The sequence below is a fragment of the Salmo salar genome, chromosome ssa10 (assembly GCF_905237065.1).
Source record: "Salmo salar chromosome ssa10, Ssal_v3.1, whole genome shotgun sequence".
Classification (NCBI taxonomy): domain Eukaryota; kingdom Metazoa; phylum Chordata; class Actinopteri; order Salmoniformes; family Salmonidae; genus Salmo; species Salmo salar.
In genome coordinates, this window is record NC_059451.1 from 68,009,741 (window position 1) to 68,027,944 (window position 18,204).

General features: G+C 42.4%; 1 protein-coding gene across 1 annotated transcript in view; it reads left to right on the forward strand.

Moving 5' to 3' along the window:
* Window positions 1–18,204, forward strand: part of LOC106591140 (membrane-associated guanylate kinase, WW and PDZ domain-containing protein 2) — a 430,776-nt gene that overhangs the window by 396,840 nt on the left and 15,732 nt on the right. The window contains 3 exon segments of the mRNA XM_045688044.1: window positions 170–362; window positions 584–835; window positions 9,096–9,281. Of these exon segments, the coding sequence (XP_045544000.1) occupies window positions 170–362; window positions 584–835; window positions 9,096–9,281 (631 nt within the window).

Genomic DNA, 18,204 nt, shown 5'->3' on the forward strand with positions numbered 1-18,204 from the left:
CTTCCTAAGTGGACAGTTTGATTTCACAGAAGTGTGATTGACTTGGAGTTACATTGTGTTGTTTAAGTGTTCCCTTTATTTTTTTGAGCAGTATATATATATATATATATATATATATATATATATATATATATATATATATATGCTAATATAGATTGTCATTGAACAGATTGTGATCGGGGCGATCATAGAGAACACTCCTGCAGAACGCGACGGACGACTTCGACCCGGGGACGAGCTCATCTCCGTGGATAAGATGGTGGTTGCTGGGAAACCACACAGATACGTGATCGACCTGATGCACGCCGCCGCTCGCAATGGCCAGGTCAGCCTGGCGGTCCGGAGGAGAGTCCACTTCCCCAGTGAGTAGTGTACACTACAGAGTAGACACTAATCACCATCATAATGTATTGTACAGTACTATACACTATACACACCTTACAAAATATTCAATGGCCAGGTCAGCCTGATGGTCCGGAAGAGAATCTATTTCCCTGGTGAGTAGTGTACACTACAGAGGGAGGGGCAAAAAAACACACTCTCTCTCTTTCTCTCCCCCTATCCCCTATGCTGCCTACTGTAGGTGTGGTGTTAGGGGTGAACGGCCGTAGCCCTGGCTCCGTGTCCACGCAGCACAGCTCCCCACACAGCGACGCCGCCTCAGCTTCCTGTCCTGTCACCCCCGACAACGCCTCGCCGCCCTCCGTCACCTCCCCCCTGGAGGGTGCCGTCCCCCTGCAGACCAGTGATGTCATCATCCACCGCAAGGAGAACGAAGGCTTTGGCTTCGTTATCATCAGCTCGCTGAACCGACCGGAGAACGCTGCCATCATCAGTGAGTCATACATTCTTTCTCACACACCATAGAAATAGAATTACTAGAGTAAAACTACTAAAGTGATTATACAGTGCATTTGGAAAGTATTCAGGCCGCTTCTAGACGTCAGGACTGTGATTACTCACCACAGACTAGCAGAATCCTTTTTCTTCATTTCTTCACACTCTGACGAGCCCGAGGCGGAGGACATACAGCGCCCTCTGGAACAGGCCCTGACCCCAGTGATCTGCGTGAAGAGGAGGCAGCGAAAGAGAGGCCGGAGAGTGGGATGCCTTCTGAGAAGTCGGAGGCAATCGAACAAACCCCACTTCCCTCAAGCAAACATGCAATCTTTGGACAATAAAAGGGACGAGTTACTTGGAAGATTAAACTACCAACGGGACATTAAAAACTGTAACATCTTATGCTTCACGGAGTCGTGACTGAACGACGACAATATCAACATACAGCTGGCTGGTTATACGCTGTACTGGCAGGATAGAACAGTGTCGTCTGGTAAGACAAGGGGCGGTGATCTGTGTATTTTTGTAAACAACCACTGGTGCACGATATCTAAGGAAGTCTTTAGCTATTGCTCTCCTGAGGTAGAGTTTCTCATGATAAGCTGCAGACCACACTACCTACCAAGAGAGTTTTCATCTATATTCTTTGTAGCTGTTTACATACCACCACAGTCAGAGCCTGGCACTAAGATAGCATCGAATGAGCTGTATTCCGCCATAAGCAAACAAGAAAACTCTCACCCAGAAGCGGTGCTCCTAGAAGCTGGGGACTTTAATGCAGGGAAACTTAACCTGTTATGGATAGGGGGCAGTATTTTCACAGCCGGATAAAAAACGTACCCGATTTAATCTGATTATTACTCCTGCCCAGAAACTAGAATATGCTTATAATTATTAGCTTTGGATAGAAAACACTCCAAAGTTTCTAAAACTGTTTGAATGGTGTCTGTGAGTATAACAGAACTCATTTGGCAGGCCAAAACCTGAGAAGATTACATGCAGGAAGTGGCCTGTCTGACAATTTCTTGCCCTTCTTCATTATCTCTATCCATTACAGAGGATCTCTGCTGTTACGTGACACTTCCTACAGCTCCCATGGGCTCTCAGAAGGCGGCAAAAAGCTGAATCGTGGCTTTGCAGGCTCTGGTTGAAACAAAATAGCGCGTTTGGGTAGTGGCTGCTCACAGTACTGTGAGACTCAGGCGCGTGCCCGCGTCGACAGAATGCTTTGTTTTCGTTCGTCTGTTTACCTAAATGCAGATTCCCGGTCGGAATATATTCGCTTTTTTATGAGAAAAATGGCATAAAAATGGATTTTAAACAGCGATTGACATGCTTCGAAGTACGGTAATGGAATATTTAGAAATCTTTTGTCATGAATTGCGCCATGCTCGTGACCCTTATTTACACTTCGGATAGTGTCTTGAACGCACAAACAAAACGCCGCTATTTGGATATAACGATGGATTATTTTGGACCAAACCAACATTTGTTATTGAAGTAGCAGTCCTGGGAGTGCATTCTGATGAAGACAACAAAGGTAATCAAACTTTTGTAATAGTAAATCGGAGTTTGGTCAGGGCTAAACTTGGTCGGTGTCTAAATGGCTAGCCGTGATGGCTGGGCTATCTACTGAGAATATTGCAAAATGTGCTTTCACCGAAAAGCTATTTTAAAATCGGACACCTCGATTGCACAAAGGAGTGCTGTATCTATAATTCTTAAAATAATTGTTATGCTTTTTGTGAACGTTTATCGTGAGTAATTTAGTAAATTGTTAGTAAATTCCCCGGAAGTTTGCGGGGGGTATGCTAGTTCTGAACGTCACATGCTAATGTGAAAAGCTGTTTTTTGATATAAATATGAACTTGATTGAACAAAACATGCATGCATTGTATAACATAATGTCCTAGGGTTGTCATCTGATGAAGATCATCAAAGGTTAGTGCTGCATTTAGCTGTGGTTTTGTTTTTTGTGACATTATATGCTAGCTTGAAAAATGGGTGTCTGATTATTTCTGGCTGGGTACTCTGCTGACATAATCTAATGTTTTGCTTTCGCTGTAAAGCCTATTTGAAATCGGACAGTGTGGTTAGATAAAGGAGAGTCTTGTCTTTAAAATGGTGTAAAATAGTCATATGTTTGAAAAATTGAAGTTTTGGGATTTTCGAGGACTTTGTATTTCGCGCCACGCCCATCATTGGATATTGGAGCAGGTGTTCCGCTAGCGGAACGTCTAGATGTAAGAGGTTTTAACAATTGATATGCTAATCCTTTGCACATGAACGCTCACTCACTCGGGAACAATTGCAATCAATATATATTTACGCTCAGTGTGTCGTCGTGATCCTTGTTGGAGAGTTTTTGTCCTGTTGGAGAGTTCTCTCTCTCTTGGTTAGAATGGATCTTTCAAAGCGACATTCATTAATGTCGTTATAGAATGGATGTTTCGTCGGTCTTCGCGTTTGATGATATCAAATTTCTAGCTGCAGACTATTAATTAATATCAAAGACTTGTTATTATTCTGTCGGTATCGATAGTCTAAAAGTTTAACCACATGGTATGGTTAAAGTTAAGTAGAGGGATGCAGGGTCAAACCTATTGGCCAACTCGTAATGGATTGGAGGCCTGGTCTCAAGAAAGTAACCCTGGGTGGGGTTTTTATTCGGAATGACAGAAAAAGGCTGTCTCATGACGCTAGGTCTTGTCTGTCCCTGGGGGTGTGCCGGTGACTGAGTTAACCTCTCTAGGCTAGGCGGGACGAATTCGTCCCACCTACGTAACAGCCACTGCAAGCCTGTGGCGCGATTTTCAAAACGTTAAAAATCCTATTACTTCAATTTCTCAAACATATGACTATTTTACAGCCATTTAAAGACAAGACTCTCGTTAATCTAACCACACTGTCCGATTTCAAAAAGGCTTTACAACGAAAGAAAAACATTAGATTATGTCAGCAGAGTACCAAGCCAGAAATAATCAGACACCCATTTTTCAAGGTAGCATATAATTTCACAAAAACCCAGAAGACAGCTAAATGCAGCACTAACCTTTGATGATCTTCATCAGATGACACACCTAGGACATTATGTTATACAATACATGCATGTTTTGTTCAATCAAGTTCATATTTATATCAAAAAACAGCTTTTTACATTAGCATGTGACGTTCAGAACTAGCATACCCCCCGCAAACTTCCGGGGAATTTGCTAACAATTTACTAAATTACTCACGATAAACGTTCACAAAAAGCATAACAATTATTTTAAGAATTATAGATACAGAACTCCTCTATGCACTCGATATGTCCGATTTTAAAATAGCTTTTTGGTGAAAGCACATTTTGCAATATTCTAAGTACATAGCCCAGGCATCACGGGCTAGCTATTTAGACACCCGGCAAGTTTAGCACTCACCATAATCAGATTTACTTTTATAAAAGTTTGATTACCTTTTGTTGTCTTCGTCAGAATGCACTCCCAGGACTGCTACTTCAATAACAAATGTTGGTTTGGTCCAAAATAATCCATCGTTATATCCGAATAGCGGCGTTTTGTTCGTGCGTCCCAGACACTATCTGAAATGGTAAATCAGGGTCGCGCGCATGGCGCAATTCGTGACAAAAAAAAATCTAAATATTCCATTACCGTACTTCGAAGCATGTCAACCGCTGTTTAAAATCCATTTTTATGCCATTTTTCTCGTAAAAAAAGCGATAATATTCCGACCGGGAATGTCCATTTAGCTAAACAGAGGAAAGTAAACAAAGCTTTCGGTCGACGCGGGCACGAGGCTCAGTCTCACAGTACTGTAACCAGCCACTACCCAAACGCGCTACTTTTTTTCAGCCAGAGCCTGCAAAGCCACGATTCAGCTTTTTACCGCCTCCTGAGACCCTATGGCAGCCGTAGGAAGTGTCACGGGACAGCTAAGATCCTCACTCTTCAATAAACAGAGACAAGAAGAACGACACCTTGTCAGACAGGCCACTTCCTGAATGAAACCTTCTCAGATTTTTGCCTGCCAAATGAGTTCTGTTATACTCACAGACACCATTCAAACAGTTTTAGAAACTTTAGGGTGTTTTCTATCCATATGTAATAAGTATATGCATATTCTAGTTACTGGGTAGGAGTGGTAACCAGATTAAATCGGGTACGTTTTTTATCCGGCGGTGTAAATACTGCCCCCTAGCCCTAACAGGTTAAATGTGCAACCAGAGGGAAAATAACTCTGGACCACCTATGCTCCACACAGAGAGATGCAAACAAAGCTCTCCCTCACCCTCCATTTGGCAAATCTGGCCATAATTCCATGGAAGCACCAGTGACTAGATCAACAAAAAAGTGGTCATATGAAGCAGATGCTAAGCTACAGGACTATTTTGCTAGCACAGACTGGAATATGTTCCGGGATTCCTCCAATGGCATTGAGGAAGACACCACATCTGTCATTGGCTTCATCAATAAGTGCATTGATGACGTCGTTCCCACATTGACCGTGCGCACATACCCCAACCAGAAGCCATGAATACAGGCAGCATCCGCACTGAGCTAAAGGCTAGAGATGCCGCTTTCAAGGAGCGGGAGTCTAACCCGGAAGCTCATAAGAAATCCAACTATGCCCTCCGATGAACCATCAAACAGGCAAAGTGTCAATACAGGACTAAGATCGAGTACACTGGGTCTGACACTCATCAGATGTGGCAGGGCTTGCAAACCATTACAGACTACAATGGAAAGCACAGCCAAGAGCTGCCCAGTGACACAAGCCTACCAGATGAGCTAAACTATTTCTATGCTCGCTTCGAGACAAATAACACTGAAACATGCATGAGAGCACCAGCTGTTCCAGAAGACTGTGTGATCACGCTCTTCGCAGCCGATGTGAGTAAGACCTTTAACCTCTTGGGGCTAGGTGGGACGCTAGCGTGCCACCTGTGGTGCACTCCATCAACAGCAGGTGCATTTCAAGAGCGGCAAATTTGAATCCAAATAAATGTCAAAATTCAAATTTTTCAAAAATACAACTATGTTACACCATTTGAAAGATAAACATCTCCTTAATCTAACCACGTTTTACGATTTCAAAAAGGTTTTACGGCGAAAGCATAAATTTAGAGTATGTTAGGACAGTACATTTACAAGAGTTGTGTGTAATGTTTTGTCAAGTCAAAGACAGGGTCACCAAAACCATAAAACCAGCTAAAATGATACACTAACCTTTTACAATCTCCATCAGATGACACTCCTAGGACATTATGTTAGACAATGCATGCATTTTTAGTTCTATCAAGTTCATATTTATATACAAAAACAGCGTTTTACTATGGCATTGATGTTGAGGAAATCGTTTCCCTCCAATAACCGGCAGTCAAGTCAGCGTCAGAAATTAAATAATTAAAATTAGAAAACATTGTTAAAATATTATATTGTCATTTAAAGAATTATAGATTTACATCTTTTGAACGCAATCAACTTGCCAGATTTAAAAATAACCTTACTGGGAAATCACACTTTGCAATAATCTGAGCACTGTGCCCAGAAAAATACGCGTTGCGATACAGACTAGACGTCATGTTGGGGAGATCTAAAATCGAAAATACTATGTAAATAATCCATTACCTTTGATTCTCTTCATCAGATGTCACTTCCAGGTATCACAGGTCCATAACGAATGTAGTTTTGTTCAAAAAAGCTCATCATTTATGTCCAAAAATCTCCGTCTCGTTAGCACATGATGTAAGCCAGCCGGACTTCTCGTCATGAACGAGGGGAAAAAATATATTTCCGTTCGTTCAAACATGTCAAACGTTGTATAGCATAAATCATTAGGGCCTTTTTAACCAGAACATGAATAATATTCAAGGTGGACGAATGCATAGCCTTTTATAACGTATTGGAACGAGGGTACCCAACATGAAGTAGCGCGCCAGGTGTCTAATGGGACATCACCGTTCCATGGCTCTTGTTCGGTCAGATCTCCCTCCAGAAGACTCAAAACACTTTGTAAAGGCTGGTGACATCTAGTGGAAGCAATAGGAAGTGCCAAAATATTCCTAAACCCCTGTGTCTTTCAATGGGATAGCTTTAAAGTCAATACAACACATCAGGTATCCACTTCCTGTCAGAAAATGTCTCAGGGTTTTGCCTGCCAAATGAGTTCTGTTATACTCACAGACACCATTCAAACAGTTTTGGAAACTTTAGAGTGTTTTCTATCCATATATAATAAGTATATGCATATTCTAGTTACTGGGTAGGATTAGTAACCAGATTAAATCGGGTACATTTTTTTTATCCAGACGTGCAAATGCTGCCCCCTAGACCCAACAGGTTAAACAGGTCAACATTCACAAGGCTGCAGGGCCAAACGGATTACCAGGATGTGTATTGCGAGCATGCGCTGACCAACTGGCAAGTGTCTTCAATTACATTTTCATCCTCTCCCTATCCGAGTCTGTAATACCAACATGTTTCAAGCAGACCACCATAGTCCCTGTGCCCAAGAACACTAATGTAACCTGCCTAAATTACTACCGACCAGTTGCACTCACATCTGTAGCCATAAAGTGCTTTAAAAGGCTGGTCATGGCTCACATCAACACTATTATCCCAAAAACCCTAGACCCAATCCAATTTGCATACCACCCCAACAGATCCACAGATGTTGCAATCTCTATTGCACTCCTCACTGCCCTTTCCCACCTAAACAAAAGCAACACCTATGTGAGAATGCTATTCATTGACTACAGCTCAGTGTTTAACACCATAGTGCCCTCAAAGCTCATCACTACTCTAAGGACCCTGGGACTAAACACCTCCCTCTGCAACTGGATCCTGGACATCCTGACGGGCCGCCCCCAGGTGATAAGGGTAGGGAACAACACATCCACCACGCTAATCCTCAATATAGGGGCCCCTCAGGGGTGCATGCTAAGTCCCCTCCTGTAGTCCCTGTTCAGTCATGATTGCACGGCCAGGCACGACTCCAACAACATCATTAAGTTTGCCGATGACACAACAGTGGTAGGCCTGATCACCGACAACAACGAGACAGCCTATAGGGGGGAGGTCAGAGACCTGGCCATGTGGTGCCAGGACAACAACTTCTCCCTCACTGTGATCAAGACAAAGGAGATGATTGTGGACTACAGGAAAAAGAGGACCGAGCACTCCCCCATTCTCATCGACAGGGCTGTATTGGAGCATGTTGAGAGCTTCAAGTTATTTGGTGTCCACATCACCCACAAACTAATGTGGTCCAAGCACAACAAGACAGTTGTGAAGACGGCACGACAAAACCTATTCCCCTTCAGGAGGCTGATAAGTTTGCCATGGGTCCTCAAAACTATTCTACAGTTGCAACATCGAGAACATCCTGACTGGTTGCATCACTGTCTGGTATGGCAACTGCTCGGCCTCCGACCACAAGGCACTACAGAGGGTAGTGCGCAGTTCATCACTGGGGTCAAGCTTCCTGCCATCCATGGACCTCTATACCAGCCGGTGTCAGAGGAAGGCCCTTAAAATTGTCAAAGACTCCAGCCACCCTAGTCATAGACTGTTCTCTCTGCTACCATACGCCAAGCAGTACTGGAGCACCAAGTCTAGGTCCAACAGGCTTCTGAACAGCTTCTACCCCCAAGCCATAAGACTCCTGAAGATCTAATCAAATGGCTACCCAGACTATTTGCATTACCCCCCTCCCTCCCCTTTTACACCGCTGCTACTCTCTGTTGTTATCATCTAGGCATAGTAACTTTAATAACTCTACCTACAGTACATATTACCTCAACTAACTGGTGCCCCTGCACATTGACTCTGTATCGTTGCCCCCTTGTATATAGTCTCGCTATTGTTATTTTACTGCTGCTCTTTAATTACTTATTACTATTATTTATTTTTCTTATTCATATTTTTAACTGCATTGTTGGTTAGGGGCTCGTAAGTAAGCATTTCACTGTAAGGTCTACACCTGTTGTATTCAGCGCATGTGACTAATAACATTTGATTTGATTCTTCTATAGTATGCTCCCACAATGGTTTGCTGAGTCACACACAAGACAAAGTTTTGTTAGTTTCCCAGAGGGATCAAACATTTTCTTGTGTGTGCGCTTCTCAAAAAAACACGAGAGGAGATTACAAAGTTGAAAACATTACAACTTTATTTCTTCTTCTGTCCAGCACTTGACAACCCCCATATTCCTCCTTTTTCTAACATTTCAACCATTGCTTCTACCACCCTACTAGCTGTGCCCCATAAGATCGGTCGTATCATCGAGAGCAGCCCGGCAGACCGCTGCAGGAGCCTGAAGGTGGGCGACCGGATCCTGGCTGTCAATGGGCAGTCCATCATCAGCATGCCCCACGCTGACATTGTCAAGCTCATCAAAGATGCCGGTCTCATCGTCACCCTTCACATCATACCGGAGGAAGGTGAGTCTGAGTGAGTGAGTGAGTGAGTGAGTGAGTGAGTGAGTGAGTGAGTGAGTGAGTGAGTGAGTGAGTGAGTGAGAATTGCGGTGTCTCTAGATGCTCCATAGTCCGATATTTTTTTCCAATCACGTTGGAGAAAATTTCAGAAGGGGTCAATTTTCAAAACAGTAATTGTAATGCTCCCTGTGTTATGTCATTGTCTTTTAACTCATCTTTCACATCTGAGTCATTCATGAGAACTGCTGGTTTAATCTCCAATAAAAAAGATAATGATAGGCTCACTGTTTTTGTGTAGAATAAGTAAGTAGCCTTGCACGACCCTTGGCTTGTGCTAGTCGGAACGACTCATAGGAGCAGGAGCCTATCTCCTGTTTCTGTAGCGTGAAGCAGCTTAAAGTACACCCCTGGACAGAATGCTAGTCTATCACAGGGCCTTACACCGAATCTATCTCCTTAATGCTGAGTACAAAGCAAAGATGTATTATGTCCCATTTTTACAGTCTTTGTTTTTTATAAAGGGTTGGTCACCATTGAGACCTGGGTTTCATTTGCAAGGGAGCCCTGTAAACATGAACATACAATAAATAATATCAATACAATAAATAAATATAACAAGATGAATCAAAACAAACACAACTCTCACATATCACCTCCCTTAAACTCCATCTAAACTTTCCAATGGAGACCAGCGAGTCAAATTTCAAGGTGACCTGAAGGCTGTTTCATGAGCTGGGGGCATACAAACTAAAAGCACTCCAGTCAGAGATAGTAGACAACCAATCCAGATTAAGATCACCCTAAATTCCTAGTTCAGATTTAGCATAGTTAGAGAGCAAATCAGACCATTGGCTAAGAGCACATGTTTAGGCAGAGTGAGTGTGATAAATTCCCACTAGCGTAAATGGGGCATTATTACCAAGGCCCACATTTAGGACTAGACATTCAAATTGCTTAGAGACAGATGTATTTTTTATTTATACAAGTTTTTCTCATTGAGATGAAATCTCTTTTTCAAGAGAGACCTGGCCCAACAGCAGCAGGGGGAACAAAGTTTCAGACAAAACAAATTACATACACTAACACATCATTGAACAAAACTGTGGACACACATACAGTACAACAATTACATATTATGTAAAGAAACATGAATTTCACAAAAAATGGCTGTCCTAAAGACAATTACACTCTTCTATTATATTTACATCGATCAAGTGTTTAACTGGGGGCGGCAGGTAGCCTAGAGGTTAGAGCGTTGGGCCAGTAACTGAAAGTTTGCTAGGTCAAATCCCCGAGCTGACTAGGTAAACATCTGTCATTCTGCCCCTGAACAAGAACAGTTAACCCACTGTTTCTAGGCATCATTGTAAATAAGAATTTGTTCTTAACTGACTTTCCTAGCTACATTTTTTCATGTTCAGGAAAGAATTCCAGGACCACTGAGCTGAGTAACTAAAACTATTTCTTCTATGACCTGTTCTAATTCTTGATAGTGTTAAAAGCAAATGAGAACGATATATACATAATCGATATTTATTTAAAAATAACAGAGATAACATGGCATTTTACCCAGTATGGCCTGTAAGTATTCCTGTAAGGATCGACGCTGGGGACGAGAAGCAGGTACACGGAGTGAACATTTAATTAAACATGGTCATGGAACAGGACAAGGCAGCATCTGGACAGAATATAGGAGGGGCAATCAACATAGTGATGGAGTCCAGGTATGTCCAATGAAGCGCAGGTGCACGTAACGATGGTGACAGGTGTGCCTAATGATAGGCAGTCTGGCACGAAAGAGCGCCAGAGAGGGAGAGCGGGAGCAGGCCCCAGGGGCGCCACCCAGCAGCCCACCTGGGCGAGCCTGACAGGCCGGCCGAGGCATGGGCGATGGACAAGCCGTCTCGGGGGGCGTAGAAGCCCAACGAACCGGCAGAGGCGTAGGGGCCTGGTGAGCCGGCTCAGGCGTGGGAGCCTGACGATCCGGCTGGGGCGTGAAATCCCAATGAGCATAATGAAGCGTGGGAGCCTAACGAACCGGCTGAGGTGTGGGAGCCTGCTGGCCGGCTGAAGCATGACGTGGGGGTGGGCGCCTGCCGAGCCCACCGAGGCAAGACGACCTCTCAAGCCAGCTAAAGCGCGTAAGCCTGACGAGCTAGCTGAAGCACCCCCGGTTCCCTCGGCGATAGCACCCAGACAGATGCAGAAACATTTAATTAAGTTGTTTATAAATATGGTGACACCACCACCTCTGCCAACTCTGTCAAATCTATGTCATAGTCGTCGTAAGGATAGGACCAAGTCACAGCGGGTAAAGTGCTCATCTTCTTAATTTATTAGAAATAACACTTAAACAAAAGAAACAAACGATGAAACAGTCCCATAAGGTGCACAGACTATACAGGAAATAACCACCCACAAAACACAAGTGAAACAAACCTCAACTAAATATGTCCTCCAATTAGAGACAATGACAACCAGCTGCCTCTAATTGGAGGTCCTACCAAAAACCCAACATAGAAATAGAAAACTAGATTTAAAGATAGAAATAAAAAATATAGAACCTAAACCAAAAACACTAAAACACAAAACAAACACCCCCTGCCACGCCCTGACCAAACTAAAATGACAAATAACCCCTTTTACTGGTCAGGACGTGACAATCTAAAAACATTATAACCAGTCAGAGACATGTCAGTATCCAGCACAGTCTTATTTAGCATGCTTCAGATATAACCAGAATCTCTAATTCAAGCATACTATGCTCAGTTGGTAACCCCCTATTTGAAAATACCAATTGGCTAGCTTGAATTTGTATAGATACAAGATTGTCCAGAACTGTACCATTAGGAATTTCCTTTGAGCGAGGACGTGGATTAAAACAAGAGTCAGGGTTAACTGTTGCGGTTCTGCAGTATGATGATAATGCTTTTAATTTATGGTTAGAATTACCTGTGCGGAACACAGGATGTTGAAAAGTCAATGTCTCAGCGCAGCCTTGAGAAATGGGTCCAGGGTCCAGGCACCAAGATGATTTGGATGGACCACATCTTCTCTGTAGAATATTTTCTGTTTCCAAAAGGTGTCAAAGTAATCCACAAAAGTAACTCCAACAGAACTAGACTCCTAGACAGTCATGTAGCGCCAGCAACCTACTGAATATTTCACTGCCACGACTCAGTGATAGCACTCGTCCTGAAATAATGGGATCCTTGTTGGAGTCTTTCAGAGTTCCAATCAGTTCTTTAAAATCCTTCTCGGCGTAAAACAGTAGGACACGGCCTAGTAATGTGCTGTACCCAAGACCCAGGATAGCTCAAGGTTTCTACCCCGGGAACTGAGATGTTTCTCACTATAGAACTGCTGATGATAACGGCTGGTGGAACCGCAGTTTTTGTGCCTCCCGCCAGCCGCAAAACCCATTATGGCTGATGAAGGAGCCGGTGCTTCAGACACCCTCGAGGTCCAGTGAGAGGAGGAGCTCGTCTGAGGCAAAATCTGAGACAGAATCCCTCTGGAAAGGAGTCCGGATAGGGGGACGATGGCGCGGGAATCTCCGAAGGCAAGAGGACCAGCGAGGACAGGGTTCAGGCACCAAGATGATTTGGATGGAACCCATCCGCTCTGTAGAGCTGTTCGGCAACTATCCAGTTGCCAAGCTTCCCAACGCCAAAGAAGCCCCATTCACCACAGGCTGCTTTCCTCCATTTGGCCTATGGTGGGTGACGTGCTTCTATGGTTGGACAGCAGGATTGGTGATAGAAACATTCGCTAAATCCACCAGAAGCAACTGTCCTGCTCCATTCCCCAGGGGAGTGGGAGGCTTAGGCGGGGGTAAAAATCTGTCGTTCTGCCCCTGAACAAGGCACACATACTGTTCCTAGGCCGTCATTGAAAATAAGAATTTGTTCTTAACCTCTCTAGGGTAGGGGGCAGTATTTTCACATCCGGATAAAAAACGTACCCGATTTAATCTGGTTATTACTACTGCCCAGAAACTAGAATATGCATATAATTGTTTGATTTGGATAGAAAACACCCTAAAGTTTCTAAAACTGTTTGAATGGTGTCTGTGGGTATAACAGAACTCATATGGCAGGCCAAAACCTGAGAAGATTCTGAACAGGAAGTGCCCTCTCTGACCATTTCTTGGCCTTCTACACTCTCTTTATTGAAAACAGAGGATCTCTGCTGTAACGTGACACATTCTAAGGTTCCCATAGGCTCTCAGAAGGCGCCAGAACATTGAATGATGACTTTGCAGTCCATGGCTGAAAAACAGTAGCGCATTTGGATAGTGGTCGATCTGAGAACAATGAGACGGGGCGCGCGTGCACGTGAAGAGGCCATTTTAAATTTTCAGTCTTTGAACGAAAAAGACGTTTCCCGGTCGGAATATTATCGCTATTTAACGAGAAAAATCGCATAAAAATTAATTTTAAACAGCGCTTGACATGCTTCGAAGTACGGTAATGGAATATTTTGAATTTTTTTGTCACGACATGCGTCCGCGCGTCACCGTTCGGAAAGTGTCTTGAACGCAAGAACAAAACAGAGGATATTTGAACATAACTATGGATTATTCTGAACCAAAACAACATTTGTGGATGAAGTAGAAGTCCTGGGAGTGCATTCTGACGAAGAACAGCAAAGGTAATCCAATTTTTCTTATAGTAAATCTGAATTTGGTGAGTGCCAAACTTGGTGGGTGTCAAATTAGCTAGCCTGTAATGGCGAGCTATCTACTCAGAATATTGCAAAATGTGCTTTTGCCGAAAAGCTATTTTAAAATCTGACACCTCGATTGCATAAAGGAGTTCTGTATCTATAATTCTTAAAATAATTGATATGTTTTTTTGTGAACGTTTATCGCGAGTAATTTAGTAAATTCACCGGAAGTTTTCGGTATGTTTGCTAGTTCTGAACGTCACATGCTAATGTTAAAAGCTGGTTTTTGATATAAATATGAACTTGATTGAACAAAACATGCATGTATTGTATAACATAATGTCCTAGGAGTGTCATCTGATGAAGATCATCAAAGGTTAGTGCTGCATTTAGCTGTGGTTTTAGTTTTTGTGACATTATATGCTAGCTTGAAAAATGGGTGTGTGATTATTTCTGGCTGGGTACTCTCCTGACATAATCTAATGTTTTGCTTTCGTTGTAAAGCCTTTTTGAAATCGGACAATGTGGTTAGTTAATGTTGAAGCACCCATCCCACATGCAGGGTCAACATCCAGCATAAAATCATTTCGCCATGTTCATAACCGAACAATAGAAAAATTTTATATATATTTTTTTTCAAATATAGGACTATTTTATATCGTTTTATAGATACACCTCTCCTGAATCGAACCACATTGTCCGATTTCAAAAAGGCTTTACAGCAAAAGCAAAACATTAGATAATGTTAGAGGACTATATTGTCAAAGTATTCACATAGCCATTTTCCGACCAACCACATGCATCACAAATAACCAAAAAACAGCTAAATGCAGCACTAACCTTTGACAATCTTCATCAGATGACACTCCTAGGTCATCATGTTACACAATACATGCATTCTTTTGTTCGACAAAGTTCATATTTATATATAAAAACAGCATTTTACATCGGCGCGTGACGTTGAGAAACTATTTTCGTTCAAATGCATCCGGTGAAACAGCGCTACAATTTACTAAATTACTATTCGAAAACTTTTTAAAATGTAATATTGTCATTCTAAGAATTATAGATTAACCTGTTATGGCTAGGGGGCAGTATTTTCTCGGCTGGATAAAAAACGTACCCGATTTAATCTGGTTACTACTCCTGCCCAGTAACTAGAATATGCATATAATTATTGGCTTTGGATAGAAAACACCCTAAAGTTTCTAAAACTGTTTGAATGGTGTCTGTGAGTATAACAGAACTCATATGGCAGGCAAAAACCTGAGAAGATTTCATGCAGGAAGTGGCCTGTCTGACAAGGTGTCGTTCTTCTTGTCTCTGTTTATTGAAGAGTGAGGATCTTAGCTGTCCCGTGACACTTCCTACGGCTGCCATAGGCTCTCAGAAGGCGGCAAAACGCTGAATCGTGGCTTTGCAGGCTCTGGCTGAAACAAAATAGCGCGTTTGGGTAGTGGCTGGTTACAGTACTGTGAGACTCAGGCTCGTGCGCGCGTCGACCGAAAGCTTTGTTTTCTTTCCTCTGTTTAGCTAAATGGACATTCCCGGTCGGAATATTATCGCTTTTTTACGAGAAAAATGGCATAAAAATTGATTTTAAACAGCGGTTGACATGCTTCGAAGTACGGTAATGGAATATTTAGATTTTTTTGGTCACGAATTGCGCCATGCGCACGACCCTGATTTACCATTTCGGATAGTGTCTGGGACGCACGAACAAAACGCCGCTATTCGGATATAACGATGGATTATTTTGGACCAACATTTGTTATTGAAGTAGCAGTCCTGGGAGTGAATTCTGACGAAGACAACAAAAGGTAATCAAACTTTTATAATAGTAAATCTGATATTGGTGAGTGCTAAACTTGCCGGGTGTCTAAATAGCTAGCCCGTGATGGCTGGGCTATGTACTTAGAATATTGCAAAATGTGCTTTCACCAAAAAGCTATTTTAAAATCGGACATATCGAGTGCATAGAGGAGTTCTGTATCTATAATTCTTAAAATAATTGTTATGCTTTTTGTGAACGTTTATCGTGAGTAATTTAGTAAATTGTTAGCAAATTCCCCGGAAGTATGCTAGTTCTGAACGTCACATGCTAATGTCAAAAGCTGGTTTTTGATATAAATATGAACTTGATTGAACAAAACATGCATGTATTGTATAACATAATGTCCTAGGTGTGTCATCTGATGAAGATCATCAAAGGTTAGTGCTGCATTTAGCTGTCTTCTGGGTTTTTGTGAAGTTTTTTTCTATTTTGGAGATATTTGTAATTCGTGCCACGCCTATCATTGGATATTGGAGCAGGTGTTCCGCTAGCGGAACGTCTAGATGTAAGAGGTTATTAACATCTCGTGAAAGCACCCGCAATGCCAGATTTAAAAATAACTTTACTGGGTAATCACACTTTGTTATAAAAGGGGATGCGATACTCAGAAAAATAGGCTACCGTTACAGGTCAGCGCCATCTTGGAACAATCGCATATCAAATCTACTCTTGTATACTATTGTAAATAATCCCTTACCTTTGATTATCTTCATCAGAAGGCACTTCCAGGAATTCCAGGTCCACAACAAATGTATTTTCGTTTGAAAAAGTTAATAATTTATGTCCCAATAGCTTCTTGTTAGCGCGTTCTGAAGGCTGCACCAAATGTACCGTCGTGCGCGGGACTTCTCTCTCACCAAAATGCAAAAAAAAAATATTTAAGTTCGTTCAAACATGTCAAACGTTGTATAACATAAATCTTTAAGGCCTTTCTCAACCAGAGCTCCAATAATATTCAAGGGGGACGGTTGTATTGTCTTTCAAAACGTTTCGAAAGGGGAGGGTAGCCAGGGGCGCCGGCGTCATAATGGTGACGGCCCTCCCCATGTGACCAAGATCAACAGCCTCTCTTTGGGTTAGTTTTCACAGCAGAAGACTCAAACCACTTTGTAAAGACTGGGGACATCTAGTGGAAGCAATAGGAAGTGCTCAATGAACCATAGCTCACGGTGTGATTTATAGGCAAAGTGCTGAAGTTGAGTCGCAATTCAGAATTCCACATCCTGTTACGATCTGTCTCGGGGTTTTGACTGCCATATGAATTCTGTTATACTCACAGACACCATTCAAACAGTTTTAGAAACTTTAGGGTGTTTTCTATCCACATATATTAATTATATGCATATCCTAGCTTCTGAGTTTGAGTAGGAGGCCGTTTAAAATGGGCACATATTTTTTTCAAAAATCGCTGTAGCGCCCCCTAACCTGGGCGTGCGTCAAGAGGATAAAGGAGCGTCTTGTCTTTAAAATGGTGTAAAATAGTCATATGTTTGAGAAATTGAAGTAATAGCATTTTGAAGGTATTTGAATATCGCGCCACTCGATTCCACTGGCTGTTGAGTAGGTGGGACGATTTCGTCCCACATACCCTAGAGAGGTTAACTGACTTGCCTAGTTAACCTCTATGGGCTAGCGGTGTTTTGTTCGTGCGTTCAAGACACTATCCGAAAGGGTAAATAAGGGTTACGAGCATGGCGCATTTCGTGACAAAAAAAATCTAAATATTCCATTACCGTACTTCGAAGCATGTCAACCGCTGTTTAAAATCAATTTTTATGGCATTTTTCTCGTAAAAAAGCGATAATATTCCGACCAGGAAATCGTTTTTTATTACAAAGAGAGTGAAAGTAAAAGCATGCACGAGCCTCAGTCTAATGGCCCTCTGATAGAGCACTTGCCAAACGCGCTAATGTGTTTCAGCCTGGGGATGGAAATACATCGTTCAGCTTTTTCCCGCCTTCTGAGAGCCCATGGGAGCTGTAGGAAGTGTCACGTCATGCCAGAGATCCCCTGTATTTGTTAGAGATGATCAAGGAGGGCAAGAAATTGTCAGACAGGCCACTTCCTGTACAGAATCTTCTCAGGTTTTGGCCTGCCAAATGAGTTCTGTTATACTCACAGACACCATTCAAACAGTTTTAGAAACTTTAGGGTGTTTTCTATCCAAAGCCAATAATTATATGCATATTCTAGTTACTGGGCAGGAGTAGTAACCAGATTAAATCGGGTATGTTTTTTATCCGGCCGTGCAAATACTGCCCCCTAGCCCCAACAGGTTAAATAAAGTTAAAATAAAATCAAACTCCCTACCATCCAATCTCCGGTTGGGCACTCTAATCAAATCAAACTTTATTTGTCACATGCAATGAATACAAAAAGTGTAGACCTTACCGTAAAATGCTTACTAACAAACGCTTAACCAAC